Source organism: Neomonachus schauinslandi, chromosome 6 (assembly GCF_002201575.2).
Source record: "Neomonachus schauinslandi chromosome 6, ASM220157v2, whole genome shotgun sequence".
NCBI classification, from domain to species: domain Eukaryota; kingdom Metazoa; phylum Chordata; class Mammalia; order Carnivora; family Phocidae; genus Neomonachus; species Neomonachus schauinslandi.
Window position 1 is genome coordinate 120,274,319 of NC_058408.1, and position 17,066 is coordinate 120,291,384.

Genomic DNA, 17,066 nt, shown 5'->3' on the forward strand with positions numbered 1-17,066 from the left:
AGGGGCACAAAGAGGGCTAGTGAGGTGCAGGTAATGCTCTGTTTCTTCACTGGTTCCATGGTGTGCTCAGTTTTCGAAAACTCAGTGATTCATACATAAATAATAGCAGAACATTCATCTACTTGATTCTTCAAATAGCAGCAAAAGTAAAAACAACAACAATAATCTATCAGAACCACACACACACGCTTTTCGGCATATTTGCTATACTTTACAACACAAAGTTAAAAGGAAAAAAGAGCCAAAGGAGCCACTATCAACAACAATCTAGCTCACCTGAGGTCCTAAATTTAATGATATGGGACCTCTGGCCAAACTGCTAAACGGAAGCTCAGTCCCATTTGCTCTGAAAAGTGGCTTTTAGCTATAAATAGATACTATTCTATGAATCTACATAATTCATGTCTTCGCTGCCTAGATGTTTTCATTCTTTCATATATGATGACAGAAGGAAATTACAGTCCATTTGGGAACACAACCCAGCATGGCAGTTGCATATCCTCAGAGGTACCCAATTCAGAAAGAGGAAGAGGTTCTCCACTATGACTCTCTTGGGATCAGGACAGTCAGCTCTCAATCCATTGACAGAGAAACACGGATACGAGGTATGATGAGCCAACCAAAATAGTTTTTAAAATAATAAATCTATATATATACAAAGCATTTTCCCTGGCAAGTGGCAGAGGAAGAAGTCAAAGATTCAAAGAGTAAAAAAGAACTGACCAGCACACCATCACGGCCAGAGGGGACCATGTAGCAAGGAATGCAGGTGACATTTAGGAGCTCAGAGCAGCCCCTGGTTGACAGCCAGCATGGAAATGGTGATCTCAGTCTTATGGCTAAAAGGAACTGAATTTTGCCAATGATTAAGAATGACCTTGGAAGATGTTTTTCCCAAATGGGAACTTTATGACGTCAATGTCTTGGTTTCAGCCTTGTGATACCCCGAGCAGAGAATTCCATGCCATGCCAGACTTCGGACCTATAAAACTAGGAGCTAATAAATGGGTACTGTTTTGTAAATATAATAAAAATTTTATTTTATTTTTTAGATTTTTTATTTATTTATTTGACAGGGAGAGACAGAGCAAGAGCAGGAACACAAGCAGGGCAAGTGGGAGAGGGAGAAGCAGGCTTCCCGCGGAGCAGGGAGCCCAATGCGGGGCTCGATCCCAGGACCCTGGGATCATGACCTGAGCCGAAGGCAGACGCTTAACGACTGAGCCACCCAGGTGCCCCCCAAATTTTATTTTTTTTAAAGACTTTCTATTTATTTACTTGAGAGAGAGAGAGAGCACACAGAAGCAGACTCCCCACTGAGCAGGGAGCACAACGCAGGGCTCAATCCCAGGACCCTGAGATCACGACCTGAGCTGAAGGCAGATGCTCAACCGCCTGAGCCACCCAGGCACCCCATAATAATTTTAAAAATCCAAAAAACAAATGGGCCAAACAGGCTTGCCGTTAAGTTTATTAATCCTTTTATAATAAATCCTTTAAAAGAGTTTACTAAAAACAGGAAGGCTACTAATGGAATTTCTCAAGAAACAGTGAGATGAGGAAATGAAAGGAAAAGCAGGACATAACGCACAGAACTCCGTAATTAGTCCTACATCAACTGGGCTCTGCTAGTGTTGGTGGCAGACCAACCTCAAGGTAGAGTGAGAGACCCTTACGCAGAGAGCTGCGAAGGAACAGGTACCGGCTTTGGTGTTCACAGAGCTCTCCCCTCCCTAATCCAGCCTCAGCCATCTTCTGGCTGCATGACCTTAAACAAGTTACTTTACTTCTCTTAGGCTCAATCCCGATTCTGACACTGGTAGGTTTACACCAAATTAGAAAAAAAATTCATATAAAAAAGCTTACGAGTAATATTTAACATTCAATAAACAGCAAAAATACGAAAGTCTGATGACAGCAACTGCTGTTTAGGGATGCAGAGAAATGAGAACTCAGCCACTGCAAGAGAAAGTATAAGCTGAATCAACTGCTATAAGCCACAATTTGGCAGTATCTACTGAATGTGAAGAGGTACATACTCTACTACACAGTAATTCCACTGCTGGATACATGTGCCCTAAAGAACTCTGTGCAGAAGGACACATGTACAAGACTGCTCACAGCAGCACTATTCTATAACAGGAAAACAGATAAACAGTGATATAGTCAATGAATTTTTCAAATAGCAGCAATGAAAATTTAAAAACTCACCAGAGGTACATTCACCAACTCTTACAAATATAATGGTGAATGAAAAAATACAAGTGGCAGAGATTACTCACAATAAAATACCATTTTTGTAAAACTAAAAACTATAGAACATATTCCTTATTGGTAAATATATGACTAGCGATATTTATGAGACTGACGCGCTACCTAATGCGCTAACGAGGCACCTATGACTAGCGATATTTAAAAAAAAAAAAACACGTAAGACTTGACAGTCACCAAACTTAAGGTAGTGGTTATGTCCCAGAAGCAGGGGGGAAAATGCAAGTGGAGAAGAGTACATCAGATGCTCAAGCTGTATTTGTAATGCTCTGTGTCTTTAAGTACTATGTAGAGAATGATCTGGCAAATGCTTTTGAACCTCTTTTATGACATAATAAATCTGTAAAAATGTTAACGTATTCAATAGGATACTTGATGTATTAACAAAATAAACACAATAAACAGCAGCTACTGCTGTTACGATGTGAACTGTAGGAAGGAAACCTGGCTTCTGACATTATCACAGAAACCATGGCACTGAAGTAGAGAAGAAAGCTCAGTGAATGGTCTAGAAGACTTTCCTCTACCTAAGAATCCATGCATGGAGAACAATGTGAATATGGCTGGGATACCAAATATCAACCAGTTCAGTCTCTAGACACATACTGTCCTAATTTAGTGCTAACTCAGCGAGGTCATTCCTAGCAAACTGAAATGCCGCTACCAAAACCCTGACGCCTACCTTTCTGGCTCAGCAGTGGACTGAGGACATCAGGGCTGTTGACTGGGACACTTCCACTCTGGGCCCGCTGGAGAGTACACTGGCTTGGCAGATGGGAGAGTCAGGGTTTCCTGTCCTGACTCCATCATGTATCAATTAAACAACCTTGGAAAAGCCTCTCAATATCTCCAAGGGGTCATTTATTTGATCTGCAAAATAGGGGCAATATGGATACATGCCCAGTTGTTAAGAGCTGGGGCTCAATCCCTGACTCCTCTGTCTCCCAGCTGTGAGACACAGGCAAGTTTCTTAACCTCACTAGGCCCCAGCTTCCTTATATGTAACTAAGAATAATAAGAGAACCAACCTCACGGATTGCTAGGATTAAATGAATAGTCCGTGTAAAGGCTTAGCATAGCCCCTGTCAGACCATAATTATTTAATATTAACCTGGGTTGTTGTGAAGCTGGTGAAAAGTGATAATGGAGATGAAAAAGGTTTTGTAAACTATAAAACTCAGTAAATACGATCTTACACTTTCACTGTAACAACTACTTTAAATTCTATTAAAAAGAGAAAAGCTTACAAACTCGTACTGATACAAATACTGATTTTCCTGGAAATTTCTGAAGCCAGGAATATATTCCTTACATTGTAGGAAAGACTGAGTTTGAAGTTTTAGAAATCTGTTTTAGAATCTAAAGCTGTCTCCGACCGTATGTCTGATAAGGTTTTCAAGGAAAGGTCAACTTGACAGTTATAACCATGAAAATCTTAAACGTTCTCTGAAAACCCAAGATTCTAAAAGTTAGTATTATCTAAAGCTAGTTACTTGAAATTACAGTTGACCCTTGAACAACATGGGTTTGAACTTCACAGATCCACTCTTACGCGGACTTTTTTTCAATAAATACAGTACGTGTGTAAATAAATACAATTAAATACTATAAATGTACTTTCTCTTATGATTTTAACATTTTTTTTCTAGCTTACTTTAAGAATACAGTATACAATACATACAACATACAAAATCTGTGTTAACTGATTGTTTATGTTATCGGTAAGGCTTCTGGTCCACATAGGCTATTAGTAGTTAAGTTTTTAGGGAGTCAAAAGTTACACAAGAGGGGCAACCTGGCTGGCTCCGATAGGGGACTGTGCAACTCCCACACTGTTCAAGGACTGACTGTATTATAAATCTTTTTTTCTAAAAAAGTTCTTTCGTCCTGCTGTAAAATCTTCTAAAAATTCTGGAAGAGACTAAAGCCTTTTGAGACACATATGATTTTTCCTACAGAATTAAAAAGGGCAGTTCTCCTGCCCCTGGGTTAGTACATTCAAGTACAAGATGCAAGTTATGACACAGGACTGTAAGTGAAAACCTCACAAAGGCCCTAATAAAGCACCTGTCCACTTGATTAATCCAGTTCTGGATTTCCGTAAATTTCTAGTTTTCCAGAGACACATATCCTAGCAAGGAAAAAAACAAGACAGTAACAACATAAAACTCAGGAAATATTAAATGACTAAGTGGGCTGAAACATATCAAATATTTGTAATGTCCAAACAAATGAGTCATCATTCAAGGATGCTAGGCAACCAACTCATTATCCTGAAAACTGTAAATGAAGGGACTGAATCAAGCATTTGTCCTGCCTTTCCTATAACAACTACTATTCAAATAGGAGGAGAAATAACCAAATTAGAATTAGGGAGGCGATGCATTGAGGATCAATGGTTGCAACACTACAAATAGAGAGACAACTAGACCTTATATGCCCCTGATGGAAGAACACATCACCACCTATGAAGTCTTGTCCAAAAAACCCCAACTGCCAATTTGTGGAAATTGTGACAGAGGTCAGAGGAATATGTTAAACTACATTGTTGGGATGCATGAAGGAAAATCTGGGCTATGAAAAGTGCTATACAGCAACCAACCTAATCCTTCAATAAATAAATTCTAGGGGGGTAAGGGGAAGGAGATGAAGGATGAAACTATACCTACAGACCAAAAAATATTTAAAAACCTATCAATTGCTAACATTTCAACATTATGTGGACCCTAATCCAAATAAACTTAAAAATTATATATTTTTTATGAGACAACTAGAAATTTGAAAACTAGATATTGGAGATTAGTGATAATGTTATTTTTGTTGTTTTTTAAAAGAGTCATTATCTACTGTTATCAGGGTCTGATTTTGTGTCATTATCATCATCCCAAGATCAGGAGTCATTCAAATACCTTCTGGTTTATATTTCATATTTTTCAGTTCTAATCCATTTTCCTACTCTGTTCCTTCCTCTTCCTATGGAAAAGTGTCCTTTGTTATAACTAAATGATTCTAAGTCATGTGCTCTAAAAGACACTGGGCTCATTCCTTAGTTTTTTCTTCTTGTCACAGTTTTGGGGGCCAAGTTAACATTATGGCAAAGAACACAGGCTCTGAGTCAAGACCACTTGATATCAAATCTTCTAACCTACACAGAAACTTCTATTATCCCCCTACTTCCCTCTCCCTTCATGCCCTCTCTCAGTTCGTTTCGGCATCTGTCAAAGGGCGTGATGAAATTTCAGTATTGGTGGTGAAGGTTAAGTGAAATCTTATTAGGTAGAATACCCACCCAGTGTGTGGTGTTTAATATTCATACAATAAATAATAGTTTTCCTCTTGAATGGTTCTCCTTCTGCTTAAGACAATCCTACCTACCCTTCAGGAGAATTCAGTTTGAATTTAGAGAGACATAGCAAGAGAGGCAATACAAGCAGGGGGGAGTGGGAGAGGGAGAAGCAGGCTTCCTGTGGAGCAGGGAGCCTGATGTGGGGCTCAATCCCAGATCGCTTAACGACTGAGCCACCCAGGAGCCCTAGTTCACTCATTCTAACTTTTATAGAATATTCCACTGTATTAACAGACCAAAATATATTAATTTATTCAACTGTTGACAGTCATTTTAAGTCATTTCCTACTTTTCACTAGCTCAAAAAATGCTTCTTGAGCATTCTTGTATATGTTCCCTTGTGCACAATGACTAAAGTTGTTTCTCTCTTGTTCCCTCTCGCTGTGTCTCTCTGTCAAATAAATAAATAAAATCTTTAAAAAAAAAATTTAGGGGCGCCTGGGTGGCTCAGTCGTTAAGCATCTGCCTTCGGCTCAGGTCATGTTCCCAGGGTCCTGGGATCGAGCCCCGCATCAGGCTCCCTGCTCCACGGGAAGCCTGCTTCTCCCTCTGCCTCTGCCCCTGCTTGTGTTTCCTCTCTCGCTGTGTCTCTCTCTGTCAAATAAATAAAAAAATCGTTAAAAAAAAAAAATTTAAATTTCTGTTCAGTAGACCTAAAAGCAAAAGATAATCCACACACCCAGTGAAGAGATTTGCAAAGCATATAACATAAAAACTTCTGTAAGTAAATAAGTAAAAGATAAAACAGCTCATTAGAGAAACAGGCAAAGGATATGGAGTTTACAGAAGAGGGCATTCGAGTAAGCATTAAAAAGATGTTCAAATCATTAAAATCAGGGAAAAATAGGGGCGCCTGGGTGGCTCAGTTGGTTAAGCGACTGCCTTCGGCTCAGGTCATGATCCTGGAGTCCCTGGATCGAGTCCCGCATCGGGCTCCCTGCTCGGCAGGGAGTCTGCTTCTCCCTCTGACCCTCCTCCCTCTCGCTCTCTGTCTCTCATTCTCTCTCTCTCAAATAAATAAATAAAATCTTTAAAAAAAAAAAATCAGGGAAAAATAAAATTAAAAATTAAAAAATAAAATAACAAGGGGCACCTGGGTGGCTCAGTCGGTTGAGTGTCCCACTCTTGATGTCAGCTCAGGTCTTGATCTCAGGGTTGGGAGTTCAAGCCCTAAGTTGGAGCCTGCTTCTCCTTCTCCCTCTGCCCCTCCCCCCTGCTAGTGCACGTGTTCTCTCTCTCTCTCTCAAATAAATAAAATCTTTAAAAAAATAATAAAACTGGGCGCCTGGGTGGCTCAGTCGTTAAGCGTCTGCCTTCGGCTCAGGTCATGATCCCAGAGTCCTGGGATCGAGTCCCACATCGGGCTCCCTGCTTGGCGGGAAGCCTGCTTCTCCCTCTCCCACTCCCCCTGCTTGTGTTCCTGCTCTTTCTATCTCTCTGTCAAATAAATAAATAAAATCTTTAAAAATAATAATAATAATAAAAAAACTATCGGGACTTTTTCTTTCTTTTTTTTTTTAAGATTTTATTTATTTATTTGACAGAGAGAGACACAGCGAGAGGGAACATAAGCAGGGGGATTGGGTGAGGGAGAAGCAGGCTTCCCGCCGAGCAGGGAGCCCGATGTGGGGCTCAATCCCAGGACCCTGGGACCATGACCTGAGTGAGCTGAAGGCAGACGCTTAACGAATGAGCCACCCAGGCGCCCCCAGAAATTTAACATTTTAATGAAGTCAAATTTATCTTTAAACCTATGACTTATCTTTATCTCTAAAAGATATGATTTGTGCTTTGTGTGCTTAATAACACTTTAAAAAAATTTTAATTCCAATATAGTTAACATAAAGGGTTATATTAGGGCACCTGGGTGGCTCAGATGGTTAAGCGTCTGCCTTCGGCTCAGGTCATGATCCCAGGGTTCTGGGATCAAGTCCCGCATCGGGCTCCCTGCTCCTTGGGAGCCTGCTTCTCCCTCTGCCTCTCTCTCTCTCTCTCTCATGAATAAATAAATAAAATCTTTAAAAATAAATAAATAAAATAAAGGGTTATATTAGTTTCAGGTGTACAGTATAGTGATTCAACAATTCTGTACATTACTCGGTGTTCTTTTTTTTTTTTTTTTTTAAAGATTTTATTTATTTATTTGACAGAGACAGAGACAGCGAGAGCAGGAACACAAGCAGGGGGAGTGGGGAGGGAGAAGCAGGCTTCCCGCTGAGCCGGGAGCCCGATGTGGGGCTCGATCCCAGGACCCTGGGATCATGACCTGAGCCGAAGGCAGTTGCTTAACCAACTGAGCCACCCAGGCGCCCCTACTCAGTGTTCTTCATGGTAAGTGTATACTTAATCCCCTTCACCTATTTCACCCATCCCCACCCAACCCCCCTCTGGTAACCATCAATTCCAGTTTGTTCTCTATAGTTAAGAATCTGTTTTTTGGTTTGTCTCTTTTTTTTTCCCCCTTTTAAGAACACTTTTCTTAAGATGAAAAAAAATCTGTATTTTCTTCTACAAGTTGTGAAGTTTTCTTTCCATAATTAGGTCTAATTGACCTGGAATTTATCTTTGTGTATGGTATGAGATGAGCATCTAATTTTACTTATTTCTACACGGGTAATTCCCCTTTCTTCACCTCTTGTAACATACCTCTGTCTTAGGTCAAATTTCCATATATGTGTAGGTGTATTTCTAGGGTCTATAATCTGTTATCTTCCTGTATTCTTACACCAGTTCCACTACTGTAACAATAAGACCTTAATAGTAAGTGTTGGTATCTGGTAGAATTAGTCCTTTCTTTGTTGTTCTTCAAAAGCATCTTTGCTATTCTTGGCCCTTTACTTTTTCTAATTTTTTTTTTAAGATTTATTTATTTTAGAGAGACAGCATGAGCACGCACAAGCGGGGGAGATGGGGGGGGGCAGAGAGAGAGGGAGAGAAAGAATCTCAAGCAGATTCCCCATTGAGCAGGGAGCCTGCCACTGGGCTCAATCTCACAACCCCGAGATGATGATCTGACCTGAAACCAAGAGTCAGATGCTCAACCAACTGAGTCACCCAGGCACCCCTCTTTCTTACTAATTTTATAATCAGATTATCAGGTTCCTCAAACAAACAAAACAAAACTAGGGCTTTCAACTGGCACTGCAGTGGATTAAGATAAATTTGTGAACTTACGTCTGTGTGATGCTGAGTTTATCCATTCATGAACATGGTTTATCTTCCCACTTACTCAGGTATTCTTTCATATGCACTATGTATTTCTTGCACCTCTTGTTAGATTTATTTCTAAATACCTTATAGATATTTTTATACTGTAAGTGAAATCACTTTTCCTGTAACGTTTTTCTAATTGATTACTATTGATAAAAGAATGCAATTTTAGTGTTTCTTGTCTTTTGGCAATCTTGACGAATTATCTTATTTTTAATGATTGATCTAAAGATTTGCTTGAATATTTTTATGCAGACAATCATGGAGTAAGTCTTCTTTTGCTTCCTTTATACCTCTTACATATCACATTGCCTTCCCTTATTGCAATGATTAGTAACTATAATATGGTAGCTGAACGAAAAAGTGATTACACAGTATTCCTGTTTTGTTTTTGCCTTTCAATGGAAATCCTTTTGAAACCCCATCATTAATTATGTTTGGTGCAGGGTTTTATTGGCTCAAGAGTTTGTTGTTGTTTGTTTTTGGAGAGAGAACACGTGCATGCACATGTGCACGCACACAAGCTGGGATGGGGAGGGAGGGCAGAGGGAGAGGAAGAGAGAGAGAATCTTAAGCAGGCTCCACGCCCAGTGGGGCTTGATCTCAGGACCCTGAGATCATGACCTGAGTCGAAATCAAGAACCGGGACACTTGATCAACTGAGCCACCCAGGCACCCCTCCTGCTGTTTTTGTTCATGAACAAGTGCTAAGCTTTAACAGATGCTTTTTCTAAGCCCACCAAAATGACTGCCTAACACTTGGGTTGGGACCTATTGATTATAATGAAATAAATTTCATGTATTGGCAGACCAGAATTTTTTTTTTTTTAAGAAAGAATATAACAGAGGGACCAAGATATTAGATATTGTTTAGTAAAACTTTCATTTTAGCTGCTTACACAAACACACATATATGTGCTCTGAGTTGCTAAGTAAAACATGCTTCTTACAGTGTATTGTATACAAAAAAGTTTGAAAGCAACTGATCTATACTATTTTGAAGCATGAAAAACCACTATAAAGGCCAAACATCTTACTGTAAGGTTTTCTTAAAAATAAATAGCACAATGCTTTTGTTCATTTAAAAATACTCAGCTTTTCCTGTTATCTTTATCTAAGTAATAATGTTTTAGAGGCACCTGGGTGGCTCAGTCGTTAAGAGTCTGCCTTCCGCTCAGGTCATGATCCCAGGGTCCTGGTATTGAGCCCCGCATTGGGCTCCCTGCTCAGCGGGAAGCCTGCTTCTCCCTCTCCCTACTCCCCCTGCTTGTGTTCCCTTTCTCGCTGTCTCTCTGTCAAATAAATAAAATCTTTTTAAAAAAATAAAAAATGTTTTAAATTTATTTTAATATTTTAAGTATTATTATTATTATTATTAACATAATAAGTCCTAATCCCTTGATGGAGAAAATGACCCACATTCACAGAAACATCTGAAGTCACTAAAAGTAAAAAAGTAAACTATAAATTTCTGACAAGGATTCTTTTTCAAGGATCACTTCTATAAAATGTTATATGTGTATTTCTAGGGTGAGGGTATATAGCTTCCATCATGTTTCCAAACATATCTGTGACCTTAAAAATGGACAGAACCTCTACTCCAAAAAGTTCAATGTTAGTTTATACTTCTTTTAAAAATCATTTTTTTAAAAAGATTACTTTAGAGAGAGCGAGCGTGCATGTGAGTGCGTGTGCCTGCACGAGTAGGGGGAGGGTCAGCGGGAGAGAATCTCAAATAAACTGAGTTCCCTGCTGAACACGGAGCCTGATGCGGGGTTCAATCTCATGACCCTGAGATCATGACCTGAGCCCAAACCAAGAGTTGGACACTTAACTGAACCACCCAGGCGCCCCTAGAAACTATACTATCTAAAATCAGAAGGTAACTTGGCATTTGCATTACTTCTATCACATTTTCTGTACTTTAGTACTGAGTCTGGCTTAGTCATCTCTTAACTGTTTATATTACCTCATACTTCACTAACTGCCCAGCCTTGTCGGTGGTTTATTAAAAACAAGCATGCCCTCAGAATCCATCCACACATATATGACCATTCAATGTTTCTCTTCACCCATCACTCCTAAAACCTTCCTCTAGAACATTTTAAGATTGTTCCTTGCTTGTGACCAGAAGTAATATCACCCGTCTTATTCACCGGATTTATTTCTGGAAGATCTGTGGCTGCTTCCTGATTATGCTGATTATGATCTGTCACCAGTGAGGCTATTTAAAAGAAAGCAACTCTCAAAGAGGAGCTCCAACATGTTCTGCACAATAGCGGCATTGTTGGCGTAAGTAATCTACCCTACCAGAGAGACTACTTAAAGGACAACAACCATTTGGATGTAATTATTTTGAAATCTGGTTTTTTTTACAACTCACAGCCCCTTCTCGATACACCACGCATGCCGACGTTCTCTACAAAAGCCACCTTTCTTTCTTTTTTGGGGGGTGCGGGGAGGAGCAGAGGGACAGGGAGAGAGAGAATCTTAAGTAGGCTCTACACCAGCACAGAGCCTGACATGGGACTCAATCTCTCCCAACCCTGAGATCATGACCTGAGCCCCCAAATCAAGAGTCGGATACTTAACCAACTAAGCCACCTAGGTGCACCCAAAAGCTACCTTCAAACAACTCAGCATTACATAGACATTTTAGGGACCACAGTATTCATCTTAGCAATGATGTTGGCATTGAGTGCCAAGTACGGTAAGTCTAAAGAATATAATATTACTGCTTCTAGTCACAATGTTTAAAAACTCCTATAATTCTCTCTTCCTCTCCCTCTGCCCCTCCCCCTGCTTGTTCCCTCTTTCTCTCTCTAAAATAATAAATCCTTTTTAAAAAATAAATAAATAAATAAATAAAAACGCCTAATTCAGGGCACCTGGATGGCTCAGTCAGAAGAGCATGTGACTCTTACTCTTGGGGTCATGGAGTTTGTGCCCGTTGGGTGTAGCAATTACTAAAAAATAAATAAATAAACTTAAAAAAAAAACAAAACTCCTTCTAATTCTGCAAAGCTATGCTAATTCCCTGGCTGCTGTTGGGATATACTGGAATGGTATCCAAACTGAAAGAAAGCTGTCTTTATAGTCTTAAAAAACGTTCCCAAATTAAGTTATATAAGATGCATAAATTTGTAAGTGCACTGAACAATCTATTATTTTTATGCCATTTTATAATCCCTAAAGCAGTATTTTAATCATAGCAACCTGTTAACAACGATTACATCTGGTGAGTGGGACTGGCAGGAGTAGATGAGGAAAAGAGAGTTTTTGTTTTTGCTTTTTTTTTTAAAAGGACTTTTGCACTGTTTAAATATTTAAATTAAACATGTACTTTTTAATGAAAAATTGAATAAAGAAAAAGGGTACAATTATGAAATCAGAATCCCCACACTGATGTTATTCTACTCCCTGTCATCCCCACCTCTAATCTCTTTCCAGGAGATTGCAGCACTCTGAGAGCAGGGACCTAGTGTCTTCTACATCGTTCAAGCTCCCACAGAGGCATCCCCATGAGGGATGCTAAGCATGTGTAGGGAGTAGAGGTGGAGGTGATGGGAGCAAGACAATTCAACAAGCCTTGAAGTGAGCATTAAAAAAAGCACTTCTAGGGCGCCTGGGTGGCTCAGTTGGTTAAGCGACTGCCTTCGGCTCAGGTCATGATCCCAGGGTCCTGGGATCGAGTCCCACATCGGGCTCCCTGCTCCACGGGAAGCCTGCTTCTCCCTCTCCCACTCCCTCTGCTTGTGTTCCCTCTCTTGCTGTGTCTCTCTCTGTCAAATAAATAAATAAAATCTTTAAAAAAAAAAAAAAAGCACTTGTATTTGGAAAGTAGACTTCAGAATACAAGGATCTATTCTCTCTTTGAAATGCTACTTAACCTCTATTCACACCTCTAACTGCTGTGCTCCTTAAACATTCAGACCCCTGTTTGAATGATGGCCAGAGTAGTCCTCTAGAGGGTTAAATAATTGCTTAGGTCATTATTACCATAATTTTGAGAATATCATCCCAAATTTTATGTATGAAGTCCATTGCCAAGAGCCCATTTGACATCTTTTTGAACTACCAGCCAAAATGCTAGTCACCTGTTAGAGTGACTTCACTCTTACTGCTTCTAAACTCTGAATTCCATTTTATATCTTCTTATCCAACAAACTTGCTTCATAGTGGATCACTCTTCTTAATAACCCATCACTTTCTCCATGAAGCTCATACACCTAAGCTTAAGCCTCATTTCAGGTCACAAGCCACAAATATAAATGCCTACACAGGGACCAGACAGATAACATTAAGTGTAGGGGTACGGTAAGCAATAATAGGGAGTACCAACAATAGAACAACTTTTTCTCAGGACTGTGAGTTTATAAAGAACAGGGTACTAGGAATGGGGAGTTCTAAAATCCTCTAATCTGAACTGTAAAATACAATACTGTGAAAAGAGGCCATGGGTTTAAATGAGGTCAGAGAAAACTAATGCATGAAAGCCGCTGTTGACAAACCTGTCCCAAATTTGCTGAAGGGATGTTTGGGATTCCCCGTAGCTTTTTCCAACTGAAAGAGTCTCCAGGCATCGTTCATCACATTCTTCTCATGTTCTGAATCAACTGCATTCACCTCTCTGTCTTTGCAACTCTCATCAAATAAGGGGCACAGGAAAAACTGTGCAAACCTAAGGGTGTGAAACATAATTAACAATTCAAAAGCTGTTATTTTAAAAGAGTGGCCTTTAAAAAAATATGTTTGAAATTTAACAGATAAGAAATATGAATTCTACAGAACCAAAAAAACTACCATTGCTACCAAGAGAAAAGAAATGCGAAATAAGTTCCAAGTAACAGAAGAAAAATACTGGACATGTGTAAATTCAGAGAAATCAATCTACCCCAGGGATATTAGTGAAAATACACTCAGTCGACACACTTAAGATGCCAATCCCAAGTCCACGTTGTACCTGGGTCTAACTAACTGGTTACAGATCAGAGGTTGCCACCACCCCCTCTGGTTCAATTATTTTGCTACAGCAGCTCACAGGACTCAGAGAAATGTTTTACTTACTAGATTACCAGTTTATTATAAAAGGATGTAATTCAGGAATAGCCAGATGGAAAGGATGCACAGGGCAAGGTACACAGGAAGAGGCATGGAGGCCACTCTCCCTAACCTCCATGTTTTCACCAACCTAGAAGTTCTGCAAACCCTGTCCTCTTGGGTTTTTATGGAGGCTTCATTACGTGAGCATGACTGATTAAATCACAAGCCATTGGTGACTGAACTCCAGCCCCTCCTCCCACTCCTGGAAGGTCTAGGGACAGGAGTGAAAGTTCCAACCTTCCAATCACAGGGCTAGTTGCCCTGGAAACCAGCCCCCCTCAGGTTACCTAAGGGCTTCCCCAAAGTCACCTTATTAACATACCAAAAGACACCTTTAATACTCTCATCATTTAGGAAATTCCAAGGGTTTTATGAGGTATGGGCCAGGAATAGACAGAAAAACCAAATATATATTTCTTAATATAAGTAAAAATATCACAACAGCAAAAAGTCAAGGCAGACTTACAAAGACTGTAGCAATCTATTTAAGATATGCAATTTGGCAAGTCATGAAACTCCTTCTTATGTACAGCTAATTCTCCAAAAAAGGAAAAGGCAGGTGACAGTTCTTGGGCAAATCAATCTTAAATTTACAGTTTTAGGTGCAACTGCAATAAGATTCAGACATTTTAGGACAAACTAAGTGACCTACATTTTTAAAAATTTCTTTTTAAGTAGGTGCCACGCTGGGCATGGAGTCCAACGTGGGGCTCAAACTCACGACCATGAGATCAAGACCTGAGCTGAGATCAAGAGTCGGACACTTAACCAACTGAGTCACCCAGGCACTCCAAGTGACCCACTTTTTAAAGGCTCTATTTGAATATCTTTTCTTCTTATGGAGAAAAACAAACTTTAACTAGTGGGGAAAAAATAATGGAATGAAAATCCTATGACACAGTAGTTTGACTAAGACACAATTATGGGGGCGCCTGGGTGGCTCAGTTGGTTAAGCGACTGCCTTCGGCTCAGGTCATGATCCTGGAGTCCCTGGATCGAGTCCCGCATCGGGCTCCCTGCTCGGCAGGGAGTCTGCTTCTCCCTCTGACCCTCCCCCCTCTCATGTGCTTGCTCTCTCTCATTCTTTCTCAAATAAATAAATAAAAATCTTTATTAAAAAAAAAAGACACAATTATGGGCTTTTATAAAATATTAAGAGAATTTAAAAATTTTAATAACCAGTGATTCAACAAATAACATGGCATGTAACTCTAACATAAGTAATCAAATGCTTCTCTTGAGGCTATCCTTTAGTAGTAGTACCAAAGTTTAAACTAAAATAACTTTAGGGGGACACCTGGCTGGCCCAGTTGATTAAGCGTCTGCCTTCAGCTCAGAACATGATCCCAGGGTCCTGGGATCAAGCCTGCATCAGGATCCCTGATCAGCAGGGAGTCTGCTTCTCCCTCTGCCTCCCCCACCCTGCCCCCACTCATGTTTTCTCTCAAATAAATAAATAAATAAAATCTTTTTTAAAAAATAAAGTAACTTTAGTTATAAGTTAACTCTCCTGCATCAGGTTGCAATTTAAAGCATGATTTCATATAGTGAATCTTAAGAAACTTTAGACCTCATCTTATAAAAACAAGATCCAGAATTCAGATGAAGCCACAAGCAGAGGCTGTCTGAATAGGGCCTAACAGGCTCCTGGCTCCTAACATCTCAGCAACTGTACCTCACAGTTCAGCTGCCAGACAGACTGTAATCACTACTTGATACTTATTTTATGCACATAGTAAATACGATACTGCGCTAAGCACTTTACACATACCAATCCAAAGGAAAACTCCATCTATCTAGAGTCTATAATCAAAGATACATAGATACAGATATTTCTGGACATGTAAGCTCTTTTACCTATCTCAATATGCTTAAGCTGGGAAAAGTGCCTAAAAGCTACATATCATAGCTGGATAGGTCCAAGTAAAAGGGTCATGATAACGACACAGTATAATCAATATTTTAAAAAGATGCTCTTATGAGGTGCCTGGGTGGCACAATCCATTGAGTGTCAGACTCTTGGTTTTGGCTCAGGTCATGATCTCAGGGTCGTGAGATGGAGCCCCATGACCATCTCTGCGCTGAGTGCAGTGTCTGCTTAAGATTCTCTCTCCCTTTCCCTCTGCCCTCCCTCCACGCACATGTTCTCTCTCTAAAATAAATCTTAAAAAAAAGATGCTCTTATACAAGTATTTTTTTTTTTAATCCTCTGAGTCAAGTAAGAGACATCCTCCATCATACAGAGATTATAATGAACATCTGCTGTAGCATTTGTAAAGCAGGAAATTAAATTCAGTGTATGATCCCAGGGAACTCATTAATGGAAGTCTTCTGGGAATACATACAAAAGATGATTACACCTCAAAGCTGCTGCCTAAAGACTGAAACATAACTAGAATAAGTAAGAAACAGGCTACTATGACCCAGCTATGTATCCCAAACCCATGTCTCTTCCCTGTTAATGTTCTTTCCACTAAGGAATAAAGTCAAACTACTAGGTTTTTTAAAAAATGTGATGACTATTATTAATATAAGTAAGCAAATAAAGCTATTACTAAATCTGCTAAGTCAAAATTCATTACAGACCCATCAAAAAGTTGCAGAATTACACCTTCTTGGCAATAGAGAAAACTATAAAAAGTTATCAAGGAAAAATTACACTTTGGATAATGAGTCAAATCACTAATATGACAAAAAATTACAAATTGTTAGCTGTGTAGAAAATTGACCAAGAAATTAAATTGGCCTAATGGAGCTTGCCTCAGAAAATACTTTCACAAAACGTCCCCAGGGTTGAAACAGCTGGTCAAAACATTCTGTGTCACACAATGAGATATCACCTCACACCAGCCAGAATGGCTATTATCAAAAAGACAAGAAATAACAAGTGTCGGCAAGAATGTGGAGATAAAGGAAGCCCTGTGTTGGTGGGAATGTAAATTGGTGCTGCCACTGTGGACGACAACCCTCAAAAAATTAAAACTAAAACAACCATATGATCCAGCAATTCCACTTCTGGGTGTATATCCAAAGGGAAAAAAAACACTAATTTGAAAAGATATAAGCCCTCCTATGTTCACTGCAGCATTATTTACAATAGCCAAGATATGAAAACAACCAAAATGTCCATGGATGG

At 39.6% G+C, this 17,066-nt stretch overlaps 1 protein-coding gene across 4 annotated transcripts in view; it reads right to left on the bottom strand.

Annotated features, from left to right (window-relative positions):
• The window catches only part of IDE (insulin degrading enzyme), a 111,056-nt gene that overhangs the window by 56,834 nt on the left and 37,156 nt on the right, over nt 1–17,066 (bottom strand). For all 4 annotated transcript variants that reach the window (XM_044916107.1, XM_021700127.1, XM_021700126.1 and 1 more), the window contains exon 4: nt 13,339–13,508. In XM_044916107.1, the coding sequence (XP_044772042.1) occupies nt 13,339–13,508 (170 nt within the window). The remainder of the gene's footprint in view (nt 1–13,338; nt 13,509–17,066) is intronic.